The sequence below is a fragment of the Salmo salar genome, unplaced genomic scaffold, assembly GCF_905237065.1.
Source record: "Salmo salar unplaced genomic scaffold, Ssal_v3.1, whole genome shotgun sequence".
Classification (NCBI taxonomy): Eukaryota; Metazoa; Chordata; class Actinopteri; order Salmoniformes; family Salmonidae; genus Salmo; species Salmo salar.
Genome location: NW_025547068.1, coordinates 5104 through 26329, shown reverse-complemented (window position 1 = coordinate 26329; position 21226 = coordinate 5104). Strand labels below are relative to the sequence as shown.

The 21226-nt window shown below is 43.9% G+C and overlaps 1 protein-coding gene across 2 annotated transcripts in view; it reads right to left on the bottom strand.

Annotated features, from left to right (window-relative positions):
- The window catches only part of LOC106597325 (NACHT, LRR and PYD domains-containing protein 12), a 141546-nt gene extending 123087 nt beyond the window's left edge, over positions 1 to 18459 (bottom strand). The window contains exons 1-4 of one of the 2 annotated variants that reach the window (XM_045711102.1): positions 18166 to 18459; positions 16211 to 18062; positions 15954 to 16127; positions 14238 to 14411 (exon numbers count right to left, since the gene is read on the bottom strand). In XM_045711102.1, the coding sequence (XP_045567058.1) occupies positions 14238 to 14411; positions 15954 to 16127; positions 16211 to 18062; positions 18166 to 18286 (2321 nt within the window). In that variant the 5' untranslated portion in view covers positions 18287 to 18459. The remainder of the gene's footprint in view (positions 1 to 14237; positions 14412 to 15953; positions 16128 to 16210; positions 18063 to 18165) is intronic. The other variant, XM_045711103.1, reaches the window with a different exon arrangement.
- Positions 18460 to 21226: the final 2767 nt, after the last annotated feature.

Here is a 21226-nt window from a genome sequence, read left to right as displayed (position 1 = left end):
GCCATCTTCAGTTAGCTATCCATCTTCAGTTAGCTAGCCAGCTTCAGTTAGCTTCACATTCCAGGTCCGGCTTCATCCATACTATGATGGTGTATACTCCCGGTGCTAAGTGTAGTAGTCTTATAACTGTGTGTTGCACATGGCTAGTCGAACCCCAAACTCTTCATTTAGGCCGGTTAACTCAGAGCTAAGTCCACTTATCCTGAATGAAGTGTCTGAGCCACTAGTTGAGGACCAATGAAATCAGATACCCTTCCTCTCACACAGATTTGGTCATCCTCCCCTTCATTTGAGGAAGATAACCGATTTAAAGATTGCAGAGCTATATGATTAATACATTGACATGATTGGTTGAAGGTAGGTGGGGGCGGGAGGTACTGTATAAACACAAACTCACTTCCTTGAAAACAGCTCTGCACTGCTCCTCGAAGAACAGGAAGTATGAACGCCCTGACTTCTGCAGAGGCCGTATCACCGTAAAATGCTGCACGGCAAATGCAGACGTCAGATTGACCATGCAGAGCCTTTATTTTTGTATTTAACCTTTATTTAACTAGGCAAGTCAGGCAAGTCAGCGGTGTTGCAATCTACTGCAGAGATAGCCTGCAGAGTTCTGTCTTACTATCCAGGTCTGTACCCAAACAATTCGAGTTCCTACTTTTAAAAATCCACCTTTCCAGAAACAAGTCTCTCACTGTTGCCGCTTGCTATAGACCACCCTCTGCCCCCAGCTGTGCTCTGGACACCATATGTGAACTGATTGCCCCCATCTATCTTCAGAGCTCGTGCTGCTAGGTGACCAAACTGGGACATGCTTAACACCCCGGCCATCCTACAATCTAAGCTTGATGCCCTCAATCTCACACAAATTATCAATGAACCTACCAGTTGCAACCCCAAATCTGTAAACACGGGCACCCTCATAGATATCATCCTAAACAACTTGCCCTCCAAATACACCTCTGCTGTTTTCAACCAAGATCTCAGCGATCACTGCCTTATTGCCTGCATCGGTAATGGGTCTGCGGTCAATGGCCATGCTTTCCACCTGGCTACCGCTACCCCGGCCAACTGCACTGCACCCCCCACAGCAACTCGCCCAAGCCTCCCCCATTTCTCCTTCACCCAAATCCAGATAGCTGATGTTCTGAATGAGCTGCAAAATCTGGACCCCTACAAATCAGCCGAGCTAGACAATCTGGACCCTCTCTAAAACTATCTGCCGAAATTGTTGCAACCCCTATTACTAGCCTGTTCAACCTCTCTTTCAAATCATCTGAGATTCCCAAAGATTGGAAAGCTTCCGCGAACATTGCCCTCTTCAAAGGGGGTGACACTCTAGACCCAAACTGCTACAGACCTATATCTATCCTATCCTACCCTGCCTTTCTAACGTCTTCGAAAGCCAAGTTAACAAACAGATTACCAACCATTTCGAACACCACTATACCTTCTCCGCTATGCAATCTGGTTTCAGAGCTGGTCATGGGTGCACCTCAGCCACGCTCAAGGTCCTAAACGATATCATAACCGCCATCGATAAGAGACATTACTGTGCAGCCGTATTCATCGACCTGGCCAAGGCTTTCGACTCTGTCAATCACCACATTCTTATCGGCAGACTCAACAGCCTTGGTTTCTCAAATGACTGCCTCGCCTGGCTCACCAACTACTTCTCTGATAGAGTTCAATGTGTCAAATCGGAGGGCCTGTTGTCCGGACCTCTGGCAATCTCTATGGGGGTGCCACAGGGTTTAATTCTCGGGCCAACTCTCTTCTCTGTATACATCAATGATGTCGCTCTTGCTGCTGGTGATTCCCTGATCCACCTCTACGCAGACGACACCATTCTATATACTTCTGGCCCTTCCTTGGACACTGTGTTAACCTGTTAGGGCTAGGGGGCAGTATTTACACGGCCGGATAAAAAACGTACCCGATTTAATCTGGTTATTACTACTGCCCAGAAACTAGAATATGCATATAATTATTGGCTTTGGATAGAAAACACCCTAAAGTTTCTAAAACTGTTTGAATGGTGTCTGTGAGTATAACAGAACTCATATGGCAGGCAAAAACCTGAGAAGATTCCTTACAGGAAGTGGCCTGTCTGACAAGTTCTTGTTCTTCTTGACTCTCTTTATTGAAAACTGAGGATCTTTGCTGTAACGTGACACTTCCTACGGCTCCCATAGGCTCTCAGAACCCGGGAAAAAGCTGAATGATGTAATTCCAGCCCCTGGCTGAAAAACATTAGCGCCTTTGGTAAGTGGTCTATCAGAGGACAATCAGACTGAGGCGCGTGCACGAGGCGACCCCATGTTTTTATTTTCTCTCTCTTTGTACTAAAACACAGATTCCCGGTCGGAATATTATCGCTTTTTTACGAGAAAAATGGCATAAAAATTGATTTTAAACAGCGGTTGACATGCTTCGAAGTACGGTAATGGAATATTTAGATTTTTTTTGTCACGAAACGCGTCGGGCGCGTCACCCTTCTTTACCCTTTCGGATAGTGTCTTGAACGCACGAACAAAACGCCGCTATTTGGATATAACTATGGATTATTTTGAACCAAACCAACATTTGTTATTGAAGTAGAAGTCCTGGGAGTGCATTCTGACGAAGAACAGCAAAGGTAATAACATTTTTCTTATAGTAAATCTGACTTTGGTGAGGGCTAAACTTGGTGGGTGTCTCAATAGCTAGCCCTGTGATGCCGGGCTATCTACTTAGAATATTGCAAAATGTGCTTTCACCGAAAAGCTATTTTAAAATCGGACATAGCGAGTGCATAGAGGAGTTCTGTATCTATAATTCTTAAAATAATTGTTATGTTTTTTGTGAACGTTTATCGTGAGTAATTTAGTAAATTCACCAGAAGTATGCTAGTTCTGAACATCACATGCTAATGTAAAAAGCTGGTTTTTGATATAAATATGAACTTGATTGAACAAAACATGCATGTATTGTATAACATAATGTCCTAAGATTGTCATCTGATGAAGATCATCAAAAGTTAGTGCTGCATTTAGCTGTGGTTTGGGTTTATGTGACATTATATGCTAGCTTGAAAAATGGGTGTCTGATTATTTCTGGCTGGGTACTCTGCTGACATAATCTAATGTTTTGCTTTCGTTATAAAGCCTGGTTAGATTAACGAGAGTCTTGTCTTTGAAATGGTGTAAAATAGTCATATGTTTGAGAAATTGAAGTAATAGCATTTCTAAGGTATTTGAATAACGTGCCACGGGATTCCACTGGCTGTTACGTAGGTGGGACGAAATCGTCGCACTGGCCCTAGAGAAGTTAACAAACCTCCAGACGAGCTTCAATGTCATACAACTCTCCTTCCGTGGCCTCCAACTGCTCTTAAATGCAAGTAAAACTAAATGCATGCTCTTCAACCAATCGCTGCCCGCACCTGCCCGCCCATCCAGCATCAGTACTCTGGACGGTTCTGACTTAGAATATGTGGACAACTACAAATACCTAGGTGTCTGGTTAGACTGTAAACTCTCCTTCCAGACTCACATTAAGCATCTCCAATCCAAAATTAAATCTAGAATCGGCTTCCTATTTCACAACAAAGCATCCTTCACTCATGCTGCCAAACATACCCTCGTAAAACTGAACATCCTACCGATCCTCGACTTCGGCGATGTCATTTACAAAATAGCCTCCAACACTCTACTCAACAAATTGGATACAGTCTATCACAGTGCCATCCGTTTTGTCACCAAAGACCCATATACTACCCACCATGGTCGGAACTAGAAGCACAAGCATTTCGCTACACTTGCATTAACACCTGCTAACCATGTGTATGTGACAAATAAATTTGATTTGATTTGATTTTACCATTGCGACCTGTACGCTCTCGTTGGCTGGCCCTCGCTTCATACTCGTCGCCAAACCCACTGGCTCCAGGTCATCTACAAGTCTTTGCTAGGTAAAGCCCCGCCTTATCTCAGCTCACTGGTCACCATAGCAGCACCCACCCGTAGCACGCGCTCCAGCAAGTATATCTCACTCGTCACCCTCAAAGCCAATTCCTCCTTTGGCAGCCTTTCCTTCCAGTTCTCTGCTGCCAATGACTGGAACGAACTGCAAAGATCACTGTAGCTGGAGACACATATCTCCCTCACTAGCTTTAATAAGCACCAGCTGTCAGAGCAGCTCACAGATCACTGCACCTGTACATAGCCCATCTGTAAATAGCCCATCCAACTACCTCATCCCCATACTGTATTTATTTATTTATCTTGCTCCTTTTGCACCCCAGTATCTCTACTTGCACATTCATCTTCTGCAAACTACCATTCCAGTGTTTAATTGCTATATTGTAATTACTTCGCCACCATGGCCTATTTATTGCCTTAACCCCGTTATCCTATCTCTTTTGCACACTGTATATAGCCTTTTTCTACTGTATTATTGACTGTATGTTTGTTTATTCCATGTGTAACTCTGTGTTGTTGTATGTGTCGATCTGCTTTGCTTTGTCTTGGCCAGGTCGCCGTTGTAAATGAGAACTTGTTCTCAACTTGCCTACCTGGTTAAATAAAGGTGAAATAAAAAATAAATAAAAAAATAACAAATTCTTATTTACAATGAAAGCCTACCAAAACCTTCTATGGATGATATGTCTACAGCCACAATGCAACAAGCTGTTAAACAGATTGGTGTGCTTATGAATGCAAAGCATCCTAAGTCGGCATTAACGCTAAGTAATAAAATAAAGGAGGAACTTCTAAAAACCTATTTCACAACATAGTCTGCTGAACTTGCAAGATAACTTTTCTTTGATTGTAATTTCGGCACAAATGAAAATGTGTTACTGCCTCATGGATTTGATATTTCAGCATTATCTCAACGAAGTGTTCGGTGTTGGACTAGCAATGTGCCTCATTCACGAGCAGTTAAAAGCCTGCTAGAGTGAAAAGGCTCTGCATGGTCAATCCGCCGTCTGCATTGACCAGAAGTCAGGGCATTCATACTTCTTCACTTTGCTGAGTAGAGCAGAGCTGTTGATCAGGAAGTTTAAACCTCCCGCCCCACCTACCATCAACCAATCATGTCAATGCGGAGCTATCACGGAGCCCTCCGCATTTGTTGCAACATTTGGGAGGCGCATGGCATCGCCGTACAAAGCTCAATTTGGCCTCCAAGCCTATGGAGGCTCCACAATTGCTTAACTGATCAAATCAAATGTATTTATAAAGCCCTTCTTACATCAGCTGATATCTCAAAGTGCTGTACAAAAACCCAGCCTAAAACCCCAAACAGCAAGTAATGCAGGTGTAGAAGCCCGGTGGCTAGGAAAAACTCCCTAGAAAGGCCAGAACCTAGGAAGAAACCTAGAGAGGAACCAGGCTGTGAGGGGTGGCCAGTCCTCTTCTGGCTGATCCTCTGAACCGTATACCACATTGCCAGATCAAGCAGAAATTGGCTTTAATAGCGGCAGGCGGGTGAGCAATTTCCACCGTCGTAGTATGGATGAAGCCTGACCTGGAATGTGACGCTAACTGAAGCTGGCTAACTGAAGCGGTCTAACTGAAGCGGGCTAACGGAAGCTGGCTAACGGAAGCTGGCTAACTGAAGCTGGCTAACTGAAGCTGGCTAGCTTTATAAATGCCTGAGTAGATGTAGCTGTAGCTTGCTTCGTAGTGTAACACTTAGGTTAGTTCTGAAGGATTCGTTGCCATAGAGATGTACCTGGCTAAAAGATGAGCCACTCGTGGTACTGGGTATCTCGAGTTGAACTCAGAGCAGTGGCAGGTATTCATGGATGCCAAAAAAATACAAAACATAAAACCATTCATCTTTCGTCTCTCTGCTTTTCATAATGTTCCTTCAATTCACAAGAGGCTGAATGTATCTCAGAGGAGAAAGCATCTGAGTGAGCGAAACAGCGCCCCCTCTGTCTCTATACATGTAGGACATCTATTCAATTCAATTCAATTCAAGGGGCTTTATTGGCATGGGAAACATATGTTTACATTGCCAAAGCAAGTGAAATAGATAATAAACAAAAGTGAAATAATCAATAAAAAATGAACAGTAAACATTACACTCACACGTTTCAAAGGAATAGACATTTTAAATGTCATATTATGGCTATGTACAGTGTTATAACAATGTACAAATGGTTAATGTACAAAAGAGAAAATAAATAAACATGAATATGGGTTGTATTTACAATGGTGTTTGTTCTTCACTGGTTGACCTTTTCTTGTGGCAACAGGTCACAAATATTGCTGCTGTGATGGCACACTGTGGTATTTCACCCAGTAGATATGGAAGTTCATCAAAATTGGATTTGTTTTGGAATTCTTTGTGGGTTTTTGTAATCTGAGGGAAATATGTGTCTCTAATATGGTCATACATTTGGCAGGTTAGGAAGGGCAGCTCAGTTTCCACCTCATTTTGGGGGCAGTGTGCACAAAGCCTGTTTTCACTTGAGAGCCAGGTCTGCCTATTGCAGCCTCTCAATAGCAAGGCCATGCTCACTGAGTCTGTACATAGTCAAAGCTTTTCTTAATTTTGGGTCAGTCGCGGTGGTCAGGTATTCTGCCACTGTGTACTCTGTAGCATTGAAGACAAGGGAAGCCAGAGAGCATCTGGCATTCCTTGACAAAAAAAGTATAAAAAAATTAGCCAATCAGCGTTGAGCTAAACCATGGGTGTCAAACTCTGGCCCGCGGGCCAAATTTGGCCCACGGGGTAATTATATTTGGCCCGCGAGACAATACCAAATTACTACTAGAGCTGGCCCGCCTGTATTATACAGCGCATTCACCGCTAATACTACGAATCCCATAATGCTCTGCTGTTGTTTTCGCGTGCCAATCAGGACAGGACACAGAAACGCCCTCTCCTCTGTGACAGTAGTCATAGCAACATAGACGCTACAACTGTCAGCGCGCTATCCCTTCCCAAAAATGGCGAAAAGAAAGGCAGAAAACAGGAGCTTTCTGGACAATTGGGAGGCAGAATATCTGTTTACATATGTAAAAGACAAACCTGTTTGTCTTGTTTGTGGAGTCAACGTGGCTGTAAGTAAGGAGTACAACATTAGACGACACTATGAAACGAAACACCATGACAAATACAAGGACCTGGACATGACTCAAAGGAGCCAGAAAGTAGAGGAGATGAAAAGAAGTTTGGTTTCACAACAGAATATGTTCAAAAAGCCACATCACAAAGTGAGGCTGCTGTAAAGGCTAGTTATATAGTGGCAGCAGAGATCGCAAAATCAGCCCGGCCCTTTAATGAGGGAGAGTTCGTGAAAAAGTGCATGATGAAAGTTTGTGACCTCGTATGCCCAGAGAAAAAGCAAGCATTTTCAAACGTGAGCCTGAGCAGGAACACAGTAGCTGATCGCACATGTGATCTTGCCACCAATCTGTATGACCAGCTGATGGAAAAGGGAAAAGATTTCGTTGCGTTCTCCCTCGCTGTGGATGAGAGCTGCGACGCATCTGATACTGCTCAGCTGTCAGTCTTCATCCGTGGAGTGGACTCAAATCTGTGTGTTACGGAGGAGCTATTGGGATTCAAATCAATGCATGGCACAACCACAGGAAAGGAAATCTTTGAGGAGGTTTCCAAATGTGTAACTGAAATAAATCTGCCGTGGGATAAACTCGTTGGATTAACGACAGATGGTGCGCCAGCGATGTGTGGTAAAAAGAGTGGACTGGTGGGCATGGTTTGGGAGAAGATGCGGGAAGAGAACTGTGCAGGTGAGCTGTTTACCACTGCATCATACATCAGGAATCACTGTGTGCCAAAGCCATAAAGATGGAACATGTTATGACCACAGTAACACAGGTAGTTAACTTTATAAGAGCCAAATGTCTGAATCACCGCCAGTTTAAATTTTTTCTAGAGGAGTGTGGTTCGGAATACGCAGACGTGCCGTATCACACAGAGGTGAGATGGCTAAGCAGAGGAAAAGTACTGAACAGATGTTTCGAGCTGCGTGAGGAAATATGTCAATTCCTGGAAACCAAAGGGAAGGATACAGCAGAGCTCCGGGAGCAAAAGTTTCTGTGTGAGCTGGCCTTTCTCTGTGACATCTCGAGCCATCTCGATGCGCTGAACCTGCAGCTTCAGGGGCGGGGGCGCATCATCACAGACATGTACACTGCAGTGAGGGCCTTTAAAACTAAACTGTGCCTGTGGGAGAATCAGATGCTGCAAGGAAACCCTTGCCATTTTCCCTGCTGCCAAACCATAAAAGCGCAGATCTCTACCGCCGTGTTCCCATGCGCACAGTTTGCTGAAAAACTCAGTGTTCTCTCCGCTGAGTTTAGCCGGCGATTTGCCGACTTCGATGTCCAGAAATGTAGGTTTGAACTGCTTAGTAATCCCTTCGCAGTTGATGTGGAAAATGCACCAACCAACATCCAAATGGAGCTGATTGAACTCCAGTGCAACGACACGCTGAAGTCAAAGTATGATGCTGTGGGCGCCGCACAGTTTCCACGGTTCATCCCTGACACAATGCCTCAGCTCCGCACCCAAGCTGCTCAGATGCTCTCCATGTTCGGCAGCACTTATCTATGCGAGCAACTTTTCTCCTCGATGAAGATGACCAAAACAACTCACAGGAGACGTCTGACTGATGAACACCTTCGCTCAATACTGAGGATTTCTTCAGCTCAGAGCCTGAGCCCAGACATTGATGAACTAGCATCCAAGAAGAGATGCCAGGTATCTGGCTTGGGCACATCAGATTAGATCAGTGTGCAATAATTAATGTTTTCTTTGTGCACTTTTTCTTGCTACAAGGCATGGGCTTGAATGGTTGATTGATTTATTATCATTTTATTTGTAAAATTATTAGCCAGTGGAAAAAGTTTATTTTGGTATTTAAATCAGAAGGCTGCAAATAGAAAAGAGGCATATGATTTTTATTTAAATTGTATTTATTTAAAAAATGAATGCCATTGATGTGTTTTTTCATTTGAAATTCGATTTTGCATGTCTCCACTATTAAATTATATATTGTATGGTAATAAGCGATGCTTGTTCCATATTCAATGTTAAAGCAAAACTTGTTTGGGTCCATATTAAAAGGTTCATTTGTTCAATGTTGGCCCGCGACTTTGTTCAGGTTTTACATTTTGGCCCACTGGGTATTTGAGTTTGACACCCCTGAGCTAAACTGAGTGAGCTTAACTGTGAATGGTCCTGGCACACAAAAAAACAGTGTCAAGGGAAGCCAGTTTGGATTTGGCTTCACTCCTATCAAATCCCATTGAGAGCATATTTCATTGACAGAAGAACTTTAATTGTTGCACCTCGTTGTGGCTTGCTTGCCAGCTAGCTAAATCTTGCCCTTTCCTAAATGGATGGAGATAGGGATTTGGACTTGTGGTTTTACTTAATTCTCCGTAATGGCTAATGATTATAACGGCGATTCTGATCCAACCATTCATTCATTAAAGTGGGTACTGTGTGTCAGGGTGATAGACTGTTTTGTCAACATGAAAGACAGGAGGATGGCATTTGTGTTTCTTTACAAGTAGGGTGAGTCAACATTATCTTTCTACTTCCACACACACAGCCACATCATATTTAGCTTATGTTGATTGGACTAAATTATTTTTGGTTGAACTGGTGTTGGAACAGTGGAAGCAGCTCCTGTTTTCTTTGTGACTTGCTGTAACTCTCTGTGGTTCTAAATCAATAGTTGTTCAGTGGTCAGAAAATGTCAGAAACATTACCTTGACCATGCTGTAGGTCATGTAACTGTTTGTTACATGCAATACACACCTGGCTTTGAGACTGTTCCTGACTCCTACAGGTATGTAAAAGTAAGAATTGACATTATGACTTACCTCAACATGGCCACAAGTCTTACAGCTCTGAGGAATCCCTGAATTCAAAAGTAGTATTTAAAATGGACAATCTCATGGAATATTGAATTAATAATTATTAAATAGACTTTTAATAAAAATGAATATAAGTGATCAACAGTCTCAGAATGTACACTCATTAGCATACCATAATCTGACATTAGTTATATTAATTAATGTTTGTGGAAGCAGGAAACAACATCGTTCTGGTCCGTGTTTTGTAGATGTTGGGGTCTGATTTCTGGTAGATCCTAGGATGAGAGCTTGAAGGTAGAGTCAGCTAAATGATGATGTACGAGCAGCACCACAGATATTGTGATGAGCAAGATGCCTGACTTCTCTCTCACACAGTCACACACAGTATCTACTGTCGTGTCTTTGGCTATGCCGGATTAAGTGATATGACATGCTATTCAATAAAATACTTTCTCTGTAATTAATATTACCTGATTGAGCTAATCATGTAAAAGAAATTAACTAGAAAGTTGGGGCACCACGAAAGAGTGTTTATAGAGCTGTTATCTTCCGAATAAACTCTTAAAGACCTAGTAATATTTTACATCAATAGCAGTCAATATTAATCGTCACCTTATTTCAGTCTCATCTGAAAGTTGTAAATTCTTAGTTATCTTCACGAACCCTGGCTAACAAGTTGAATCAGCAATACAAAATTAGGTTTAATTATTTATTTACTAAAGACCTAACTAATCACACAGAATTATATATACACAGAATGCAAATTATGTCATACAGAAAACTTCCCTGGGGGACGGAACCTGTATGACTGTCACGCCTGGTCATAGAGAGGGTTTTGTTCTCTATTTTGGTTAGGCCAGGGTGTGACTAGGGTGGGCGTTCTATGTTCCTTTTTCTATGTTTTTGTATTTCTTTGTTTTGGGCCGAGTATGGTTCCTAATCAGAGGCAGCTGTCTATCGTTGTCTCTGATTAGGAATCATACTTAGGCAGCCTTTTCCCACCTGTGCTTTGTGGGATCTTGTGTTTGTGTAGCTGCCTGTGAGCAGCACAGAATGTCACGCTTCGGTTTCTTCTGTATTGTTTTGGTGAGTTTCATATTTATTAAACATGTGGAACTCTAAGTACGCTGCGCCTTGGTTTACTCCTTTAGACGAACGTGACAATGACGGCTGGTTACACAAAGAGAGGGGTTGGGCTTGAATGAAAGAGCAGGAAGACTGAGGAACAAAGGGAGAAGCTGTGCTATCGTAAATACAGTATCTTATGCATTCTAAATTACCGCCCATTTGGAAAAGGAAAATGCTATAAATATTTACTCTGAGCTGCGCTTCGGTAGGTTGGTCGTAGATGCTGGCCGTGTTGGCCAACAGAGACCTTCCTGTCCTCAAAAGAATGTCTCTGGTGGTAAATTGGATATGTTGTAGTATCTTCGTTGTGTGTTAGACTGGATACGTTGTCCGTCCTTTCCTAGCCCACGTTTACAGCTGCTGTTGCTAACTAAACGGCTAGGATGTCTCACTTCTTTAGTGAATAAGAGTTCAAAATTCATACCATTCACAACCAAAGCTCATGCTGAGGTTGGCTTAGTTCGGTAGTTGACATGTTAGTCCTTTTTAACGTATGGACCGTCGTCCTATCGTCCTCCGAACAGGACGTTACATTTTCGTCAAGGGCTTATATAGTGGAGGGGGAGAAGGGTGTTTCATAGTTTATAACCCATGTCTCTTCACAGGGGCGGGCCACTGATTGAGCTGGGCTCTAACCTTATGAAAATCATTTCTCTCATTTGGAAGCTAAAATTACATTTAATCTTTTCAAATAGTTTTATATTTAAACATTTAAATTGAACAACAATTCCATGTGAATCTTATAACTAGAATGTGTAGACTTTCCCAGATACAGTTTGTCGTCCTGTCATCAGTCATAATGTCTCAGATGACAACCGAACTGACATCATATTCATTAAGTACCAACGCATATTTTCAACTGGTTCTATTACCGAAATATGGTTCCTTTCCCCCACTTGTTTGATGTTCCCAGACTCTCGATGTTTAACAATGGCTATTCAAGAGTCCTTCAGTAGAGTCGGAGAGAGGGAAGGGAGAAAGGTATTTATGGGGGGGGTCATAAACCTTAGCCACAGGCCAACGTCATGACACTACCCATGTGCAAGGGTTCTCTTCACTCTCTTAGAGTGTTAGACAAGGGAACAAAACAGCAGAGAAATTTAGATTTGCGTTCCAACACTCTTAGTTGTTGTAGAAATTGACCCACTATGCTGTTTACTTTGTGCATCTACGTCATATTGCTGACTCTACCTTTAAGTTTGTTTTGACCAAATAGATCATGATTGTGTTCCTTGCCTGGGACTCAAGTATAATGAACGCTTTAAAACTATTTTGATTTAAAAACAATTATCAGTTAACACTCACATTTCTCAGGTCCAGGCTTGATACAACTCTCTCCACCATGGTCTCTGGTGTTCTCAGGTCCAGGCTTGATCCAACTCTCTCCACCATGGTCTCTGGTGTTGGTAAAGCAGAAGGATAGACTGTGATTAAACTACATACAACTTATAAAGGCTTTATATAGCATACATACAGTCTTCATAACAATACAAAGGGTGACAGACCAGCTCCCTATGTAGGGTGCATACAAACACATTAAAACACACCACTACTACTAATCTAACTGTCTGTAGGTCCAACAGAACACATTAAAACACACCACTACTAATCTAATTATAGAAATGATTCCAGAGGAAAACAAATGATGAAACATTGCTATGACTCACCTCTGAATGTGTTGGTCATCTATCTGACACAGGGTCACTGAGGAGAAGGAAATCCCAAACCCAGGATAGAGGGGTTCGGTGAATGTGGTGTAGAATGTGTAAAGGTGTGTCAGTGTACCAGAGGAGGACACACTATAGAAGGACAAAATACCAGCTGGCCAGTCCAGATACACACCAACTCTGTTAGAAACAGGACCAGAGATGGATCTACCGACTCTAGCATGGAATAAGACTATCAATTCATAACCTCTATCATAGCAGAATAAACTCAAGGACTTCTTATTGGCTCCAATCCTACTGTCATCCTCCTTTCCCTTCCTCTTCATTCCTTTGTACACCACACCAATGATAGCCATGCCACTATCCCTCTCCACCTCCCAGTAACAACGACCTCCAGATAAGCCTTCTCTGCAGAGAACTTGGGAATGATAGTCAAATCTGTCTGGATGGTCTTCGTAATGCTGCTTCTCTTTCACCCGTGTCACCTTCCTGTTCCCCTCAGACAGTATCAGGTTTGGGTTTGCTGTATTTGGGTCCAGGGTGAGATGACAGGCATCTGTAGACAAAAGGAGAGTTTAATCAAACCACTTCTTCATATAAAATGTTGTTTTGTAGGTACAGAACAAGTATTGATTATTTACTCGGTTACTATAGTTCTGAATATGCAGTTAATTAGGATTAAAGATACTTACATTGCCTCAGCCCTGATTTCAGCCTGCACTCTCCACCATGATCCACACTGTAGGACAAACAGGTTAATAACTGACAAAGACCTAATAAAGCAGTCAACATTTAAACCATATTGTTGTGTTCTGGTGCACTATCCAAGCTCATTACTAGAGACAAACAGGTATTCTATCCTACCTACTGCATACAGAACGGAGTACAATTCATTACTAGAGACATACAGGTATTCTACCCTACCTACTGCATACAGAACGGAGTACAGTTCATTACTAGAGACATACAGGTATTCTACCCTACCTACTGCATACAGAACAGAGTACAAATCATTACTAGAGACATACAGGTTTTCAATCCTGCCTACTACATACAGAACAGAGTACAGTTCCAACAGGATATCAGAGATGCAGAAGAAGAGTATTCATGTGGTGATGATGTATGCTGTGTTGGAGTGCTCAGCCTGCTGAGTAAACTTCCCCTTAATTTTACTATCATGTCCTCATGTTACTGACCCTACATCACTACATATGACACAACCACTGCTCACACTATTAGGACATCTATTCTGACTTGCTTCATCAGTTTATATGTGGGATCCACCAGAGCAGCTGAAAGCAGTCCCCCTGCAGGGTCTCCTGGGTGATTGTAGCTCAGGTCCAGCTCTTTCAGGTGGGAGGGGTTTGACCTCAGAGCTGAAGACAGAGCAGCACAGCCCTCCTCTGTGACCAGACAGCCAGACAGCCTACAGAGAGACACACAACAGCTCTCTTGGTTGATGTACTGGTGTCAATCATCTTGTAGGACACCAATAAATTTGTTCATGACACAAACATTGTCATGAAACATCAGATTTTCAGAGTATTTGTTTTGCTAAGCTCAGTACTGACCTGACTGAAACAGCTGTACTTACCCCAGTGTGTGTAGTTTACAGTCTGGATCCTCCAGTCCAGCAGATAGCAGTGTAACTCCTGAGTCCTGCAGGTCATTGTCTCTCAAGTCCAGTTGTTTCAGGTGTGAGTTGGGTGAACTCAGGACTGAGGCCAGAACTGAACAGCAACCCTCTGTCAGACCACACTGACCTAGACTAGAGGGCAGAAGAGCACATGATTAACACATGTTTAACCTCTATGGGACCGGCGGGACGAATTCGTCCCACCTACGTAACAGCCAGTTGAATCCTGTGGCGCGATTTTCAAAACCTTTGAAATGCTATTACTTCAATTTCTCCAACATATGACTATTTTACAGCTATTTAAAGACAAGACTCTCGTTAATCTAACCACACTGTCCGATTTCAAAAAGGCTTTACAACGAAAGCAAAACATTAGATTATGTCAGCAGAGTACCAAGCCAGAAATAATCAGACACCCATTTTTCAAGCTAGCATATAATGTCACAAAAACCCAGAAGACAGCTAAATGCAGCACTAACCTTTGATGATCTTCATCAGATGACAACCCTAGGACATTATGTTATACAATACATGCATGTTTTGTTCAATCAAGTTCATATTTATATCAAAAACCAGCTTTTTACATTAGCATGTGACGTTCAGAACTAGCAAATTCCCCGCAAACTTCCGGGAATTCGCTAACAATTTACTAAATTACTCACGATAAACGTTCACAAAAAGCATAACAATTATTTTAAGAATTATAGATACAGAACTCCTCTATGCACTCTATGTCCGATTTTAAAATAGCTTTTTGGTGAAAGCACATTTTGCAATATTCTAAGTACATAGCCCAGGCATCACGGGCTAGTTATTTAGACACCCGGCAAGTTTAGCACTCACCAATATCACATTTCCTATTATAAAACTTTGATTACCTTTTGTTGTCTTCGTCAGAATGCACTCCCAGGACTGCTACTTCAATAACAAATGTTGGTTTGGTCGAAAATAATCCATCGTTATATCCGAATAGCGGCGTTTTGTTAGTGCGTCCCAGACACTATCTGAAATGTTAAATCAGGGTCGCGCGCATGGCGCAATTCGTGACAAAAAAAATCTAAATATTCCATTACCGTACTTCAAAGCATGTCAACCGCTGTTTAAAATCCATTTTTATGCCATTTTTCTCGTAAAAAAGCGATAATATTCCGACCGGGAATGTCCATTTAGCTAAACAGAGGAAAGTAAACAAAGCTTTCGGTCGACGCAGGCACGAGCCTGAGTCTCACAGTACTGTAACCAGCCACTACCCAAACGCGCTACTTTTTTTCAGCCAGTGCCTGCAAAGCCACGATTCAGCTTTTTACCGCCTTCTGAGACCCTATGGCAGCCGTAGGAAGTGTCACGGGACAGCTAAGATCCTCACTCTTCAATAAACAGAGACAAGAAGAACGACACCTTGTCAGACAGGCCACTTCCTGCATGAAACCTTCTCAGTTTTTTGCCTGCCAAAGGAGTTCTGTTATACTCACAGACACCATTCAAACAGTTTTAGAAACTTTAGGGGGGTTTTCTATCCATATGTAAAAAGTATATGCATATTCTAGTTACTGGGTAGGAGTGGTAACCAGATTAAATCGGGTACGTTTTTTATCCGGCGGTGTAAATACTGCCCCCTAGCCCTAACAGGTTGAAACATCCACATAATAACTCATATAAAGATATTTAACTCACACTAGTGTCTTTATGTTGCAGAGTGGACTGGTTAGTCCAACACAGAGCAGCTCCACTCCTCTGTCTCCCAGGTCATTGTTGCTGAGGTCCAGTTCTCTCAGGGGGGAGTTTGGTGTCTGCAGAGCTGAGACCAGAGTCTTACAGGATTCATATGTGAGTTTACAGCGATCCAGTCTGGAGAGAGGAGATAATCTGTTAGATATACAAATCCTTCATTATAATGATAGTGTATACATCAACTCAATAACAGAACTTACAGTGCTCTCTTGCAGGTTTTAACTACCGGCAGCAACCTCTGATAACCTTCCTCTGATGTGTTGTATGTCTTCAGGTCAAACTCCTCCAGCACCTCCTCTGACATCAGTAACAGGTAGGCCAGGGCTGAACATTGGTCAGGTTCTAGTCTTGTTTCTGAAAGAGTTCCTGATCGCAGGGAGGTCTGCATGTCTTCAACTAGAGGGTTGGCACAAAGTTCATTCAGACAGTGAAACAAGTTGATGATCCTTTCTGGTGAGGATTCTCTTTTGATCTTGTATGAAAGGTACCCGACTGTTCTCTTAACTGTTTTCTCATTGGTCTCTGTCGTACATCCTGTCTGTGTCAGAAGGCATCGTAACAGATTCTGATTGGACTCCAGTGAGAGACCCAGAAGGAAGCGGAGGAACAGGTCCAGGTGTCCATTCTCACTCTTCAAGGCCTGGTACACTGCGCTCCTGAGTAAGTCAGACAACTGGATTGACTCATCATCGTAATCCTCAAAATCATCGTAATACTCATAATCATCAGCATCGTAATCATCACCATCATCATTATTGGGGGAGAAAACATTTTCCTTCTTGTCCAGACATGATTCTAAAGCATGCACTGCTGCTAGAAACTCCTGAATGCTCAGATGCACAAAGCTGTAGACCTTCTCTTGGTACAACCCAGATTCTTCTTTAAAGATCTCTGTACACAATGCTGAGTACACTGATGCCTCTGTGACATCAAGGCCACACTCTCTCAGGTCTTCCTCATAGAAGATCAGGTTGCCCTTCTGCAGCTGTTGGAAAGCCAGCTTTGCCAGTTTCAGGATCATCTCTTTGTCTGACTGAGACAGGTCCTTTGGGTTTGTCTCTGTTGCTTTGTTGTACTTCTTGTTCTTCACAATAGTTTGGATGAGCATGAAGTGTGAGTACATCTGGGTCAGAGTTTTGGGGACTTCATCCTTCTCTGCCTCTTTCAGTATCATCTCAAGGACAGTGGCTGATATCCAACAGAAGACTGGCATGTGGCACATGATGTGGAGGCTCCTTGATGTCTTCATGTGTTTGATGATATCATTGGCCAGATTCTGATCTGGGATTTTCTTCCTGAAATACTCCTCCTTCTGTGGATCATTGAACCCTCGTACCTCTGTCACCTGGTCAACACACTCAGGAGGGATCTGATTGGTTGCTGCAGGCCTTGAGGTTATCCAGAGGAGAGCAGAGGGAAGCAGATTCCCCTCGATGAGGTTTGTCAGCAGCACGTCCACTGAGGTTGGCTTCGTGACATCACAGCACTTCTCATTGTTTTTGAAGTCTAGAGGAAGTCGACACTCATCCAGACCATCAAAAATGAAAACAATTTTGGTTTCACCATCTTCAATGCTGTCAATCTCTTTCAGCTCTGGGAAGTAGTGGGAAAGAAGTTGCATCAGACTGTATTGGTCCTTTTTCAGGTTCAGATCACGGAAAGGAAGAGGAAACATGAAATGAACATCCTTATTTTCTTTTCCCTCTGCCCAGTCAAGGATGACCTTCTGCACAGAGACTGTTTTTCCAATGCCAGCGATTCCTTTTGTCAGCACAGTTCTGATAGGTTTGTCTTGTCCAGGTAAAGGCTTGAAGATGTCGTTGCATTTGATTGGTGTCTTTTGTGTGGTTTGTTTCTTGGATGCCATCTCTATCTGTCTAACCTCATGTTTATTATTGAGCCCTCCACTTCCACCCTCTGTGATGTAGAGCTCTGTGTAGATGTCCTTTAACAGACTTTGGTTTCCATAGTGTCCAATTCCTTCAGATATGTGTTGATACTTGTGTTTCAGTTTAGCCTTAATGTCTTGTTGAACTGTCAGCAGAGTTTGACCTGTAGGAAAACAATGAGAGTTGGGACTCATAAGTTTGTGTGTATGTGTTTTATAAGGGCCTTTGTACCGTTCTTTGTAATATTGTATGAAATACAGTCTTACTTCTTCTGTCCAGAAGGTTGTGTGGGATCTTTAATGGATCCTCACTGTCCAAACTCTCCACTTCCTTATTGTCATCTGGAAATGGTTCCTGGCTGAAAGCAGGTGGCTGATCACTCTTCATTGATAGCAGGCTGGTTGTAGGGGACTCTGCTCTGGGCTTCTGGACACTGAACAAAACAGGGAGACAGATCACCTCATCAATATCTCATCAACTTCATTTTAACAACTGTATAATGGACCTTCTGCTGTATAAATCCAGATGTTTCTTTTTAAATGAATCCACAATTGGGAAAACAGCAGCACTGAGTGGTATCTACTTTGTCTTTTATAAAGCTAGCCATCTTCAGTTAGCTAGCCATCTTCAGTTAGCTAGCCATCTTCAGTTAGCTATCCATCTTCAGTTAGCTATCCATCTTCAGTTAGCTAGCCATCTTCAGTTAGCTAGCCATCTTCAGTTAGCTAGCCAGCTTCAGTTAGCTTCACATTCCAGGTCCGGCTTCACCCATACTATGATGGTGTATACTCCCGCTGCTAAGTCTAGTAGGCTTATAACTGTGTGTTGCACATGGCTAGTCGAACTCCAAACTCTTCATTTAGGCAGGTTAACATTTACATTTACATTTAAGTCATTTAGCAGACGCTCTTATCCAGAGCGACTTACAAATTGGTGCATTCACCTTATGATATCCAGTGGAACAACCACTTTACAATAGTGCATCTAAATCTTTTAAGGGGGGGGTTAGAAGGATTACTTTATCCTATCCTAGGTATTCCTTAAAGAGGTGGGGTTTCAGGTGTCTCTGGAAGGTGGTGATTGACTCCGCTGTCCTGGCGTCGTAAGGGAGCTTGTTCCACCATTGGGGTGCCAGAGCAGCGAACAGTTTTGACTGGGCTGAGCGGGAACTGTGCTTCCTCAGAGGTAGGGGGCCAGCAGGCCAGAGGTGGATGAACGCAGTGCCCTTGTTTGGCTGTAGGGCCTGATCAGAGCCTGAAGGTATGGAGGTGCCGTTCCCTTCGTAGGCAATCACCATGGTTTTGTAGCGGATGCGAGCTTCAACTGGAAGCCAGTGGAGAGAGCGGAGGAGCGGGGTGACTTGAGAGAACTTGGGAAGGTTGAAAACCAGACGGGCTGCGGCGTTCTGGATGAGTTGTAGGGGTTTAATGGCACAGGCAGGGAGCCCAGCCAACAGCGAGTTGCAGTAATCCAGACGGGAGATGACAAGTGCCTGGATTAGGACCTGCGCCGCTTCCTGTGTGAGGCAGGGTCGTACTCTGCGAATGTTGTAGAGCATGAACCTACAGGATCGGGTCACCGCCTTGATGTTAGTGGAGAACGACAGGGTGTTGTCCAGGATCACGCCAAGGTTCTTAGCACTCTGGGAGGAGGACACAAGGGAGTTGTCAACCGTGATGGCGAGATCATGGAACGGGCAGTCCTTCCCCGGGAGGAAGAGCAGCTCCGTCTTGCCGAGGTTCAGCTTGAGCTGGTGATCTGTCATCCACACTGATATGTCTGACAGACATGCAGAAATGCGATTCGCCGCCTGGTTATCAGAAGGGGGAAAGGAGAAGATTAATTGTGTGTCGTCTGCATAGCAATGATAGGAGAGACCATGTGAGGATATGACAGAGCCAAGTGACTTGGTGTATAGCGAGAATAGGAGAGGGCCTAGAACAGAGCCCTGGGGGACACCAGTGGTGAGAGCGCATGGTGCGGAGACAGATTCTCGCCATGCCACCTGGTAGGAGCGACCTGTCAGGTAGGACGCAATCCAAGCGTGGGCCGCGCCGGAGATGCCCAACTCGGAGAGGGTGGAGAGGAGGATCTGATGGATCACAGTATCAAAGGCCGCAGATAGGTCTAGAAGGATGAGAGCAGAGGAGAGAGAGTTAGCTTTAGCAGTGCGGAGAGCCTCTTTGACACAGAGAAGAGCAGTCTCAGTTGAATGCCCAGTCTTGAAACCTGACTGATTAGGATCAAGAAGGTCATTCTGAGAGAGATAGCAGGAGAGCTGGCCAAGGACGGCACGTTCAAGAGTTTTGGAGAGAAAAGAAAGAAGGGATACTGGTCTATAGTTGTTGACATCGGAGGGATCGAGTGTAGGTTTTTTCAGAAGGGGTGCAACTCTCGCTCTCTTGAAGACGGAAGGGACGTAGCCAGCGGTCAAGGATGAGTTGATGAGCGAGGTGAGGAAGGGGAGAAGGTCTCCGGAAATGGTCTGGAGAAGAGAGGAGGGGATAGGGTCAAGTGGGCAGGTTGTTGGGCGGCCGGCCGTCACAAGACGCGAGATTTCATCTGGAGAGAGAGGGGAGAAAGAGGTCAAAGCACAGGGTAGGGCAGTGTGAGCAGGACCAGCGGTGTCGTTTGACTTAGCAAACGAGGATCGGATATCGTCAACCTTCTTTTCAAAATGGTTGACGAAGTCATCCGCAGAGAGGGAGGAGGGGGAGAGGGGGAGGAGGATTCAGGAGGGAGGAGAAGGTAGCAAAGAGCTTCCTAGGGTTAGAGGCAGATGCTTGGAATTTAGAGTGGTAGAAAGTGGCTTTAGCAGCAGAGACAGAAGACGAGAATGTAGAGAGGAGGGAGTGAAAGGATGCCAGGTCCGCAGGGGAGGCGAGTTTTCTTCCATTTCCGCTCGGCTGCCCGGAGCCCTGTTCTGTGAGCTCGTAGTGAGTCGTCGAGCCACGGAGCAGGAGGGGAGGACCGAGCCGGCCTGGAGGATAGGGGACAGAGAAAATCAAAGGATGCAGAAAGGGAGGAGAGGAGGGTTGAGGAGGCAGAATCAGGAGATAGGTTGGAGAAGGTTTGAGCAGAGGGAAGAGATGATAGGATGGAAGAGGAGAGAGTAGCGGGAGAGAGAGAGCGAAGGTTGGGACGGCGCAATACCATCCAAGTAGGGGCAGAGTGAGAAGTGTTGGATGAGAGCGAGAGGGAAAAGGATACAAGGTAGTGGTCGGAGATTTGGAGGGGAGTTGCAATGAGATTAGTGGAAGAACAGCATCTAGTAAAGATGAGGTCAAGCATATTGCCTGCCTTGTGAGTAGGGGGGGAAGGTGAGAG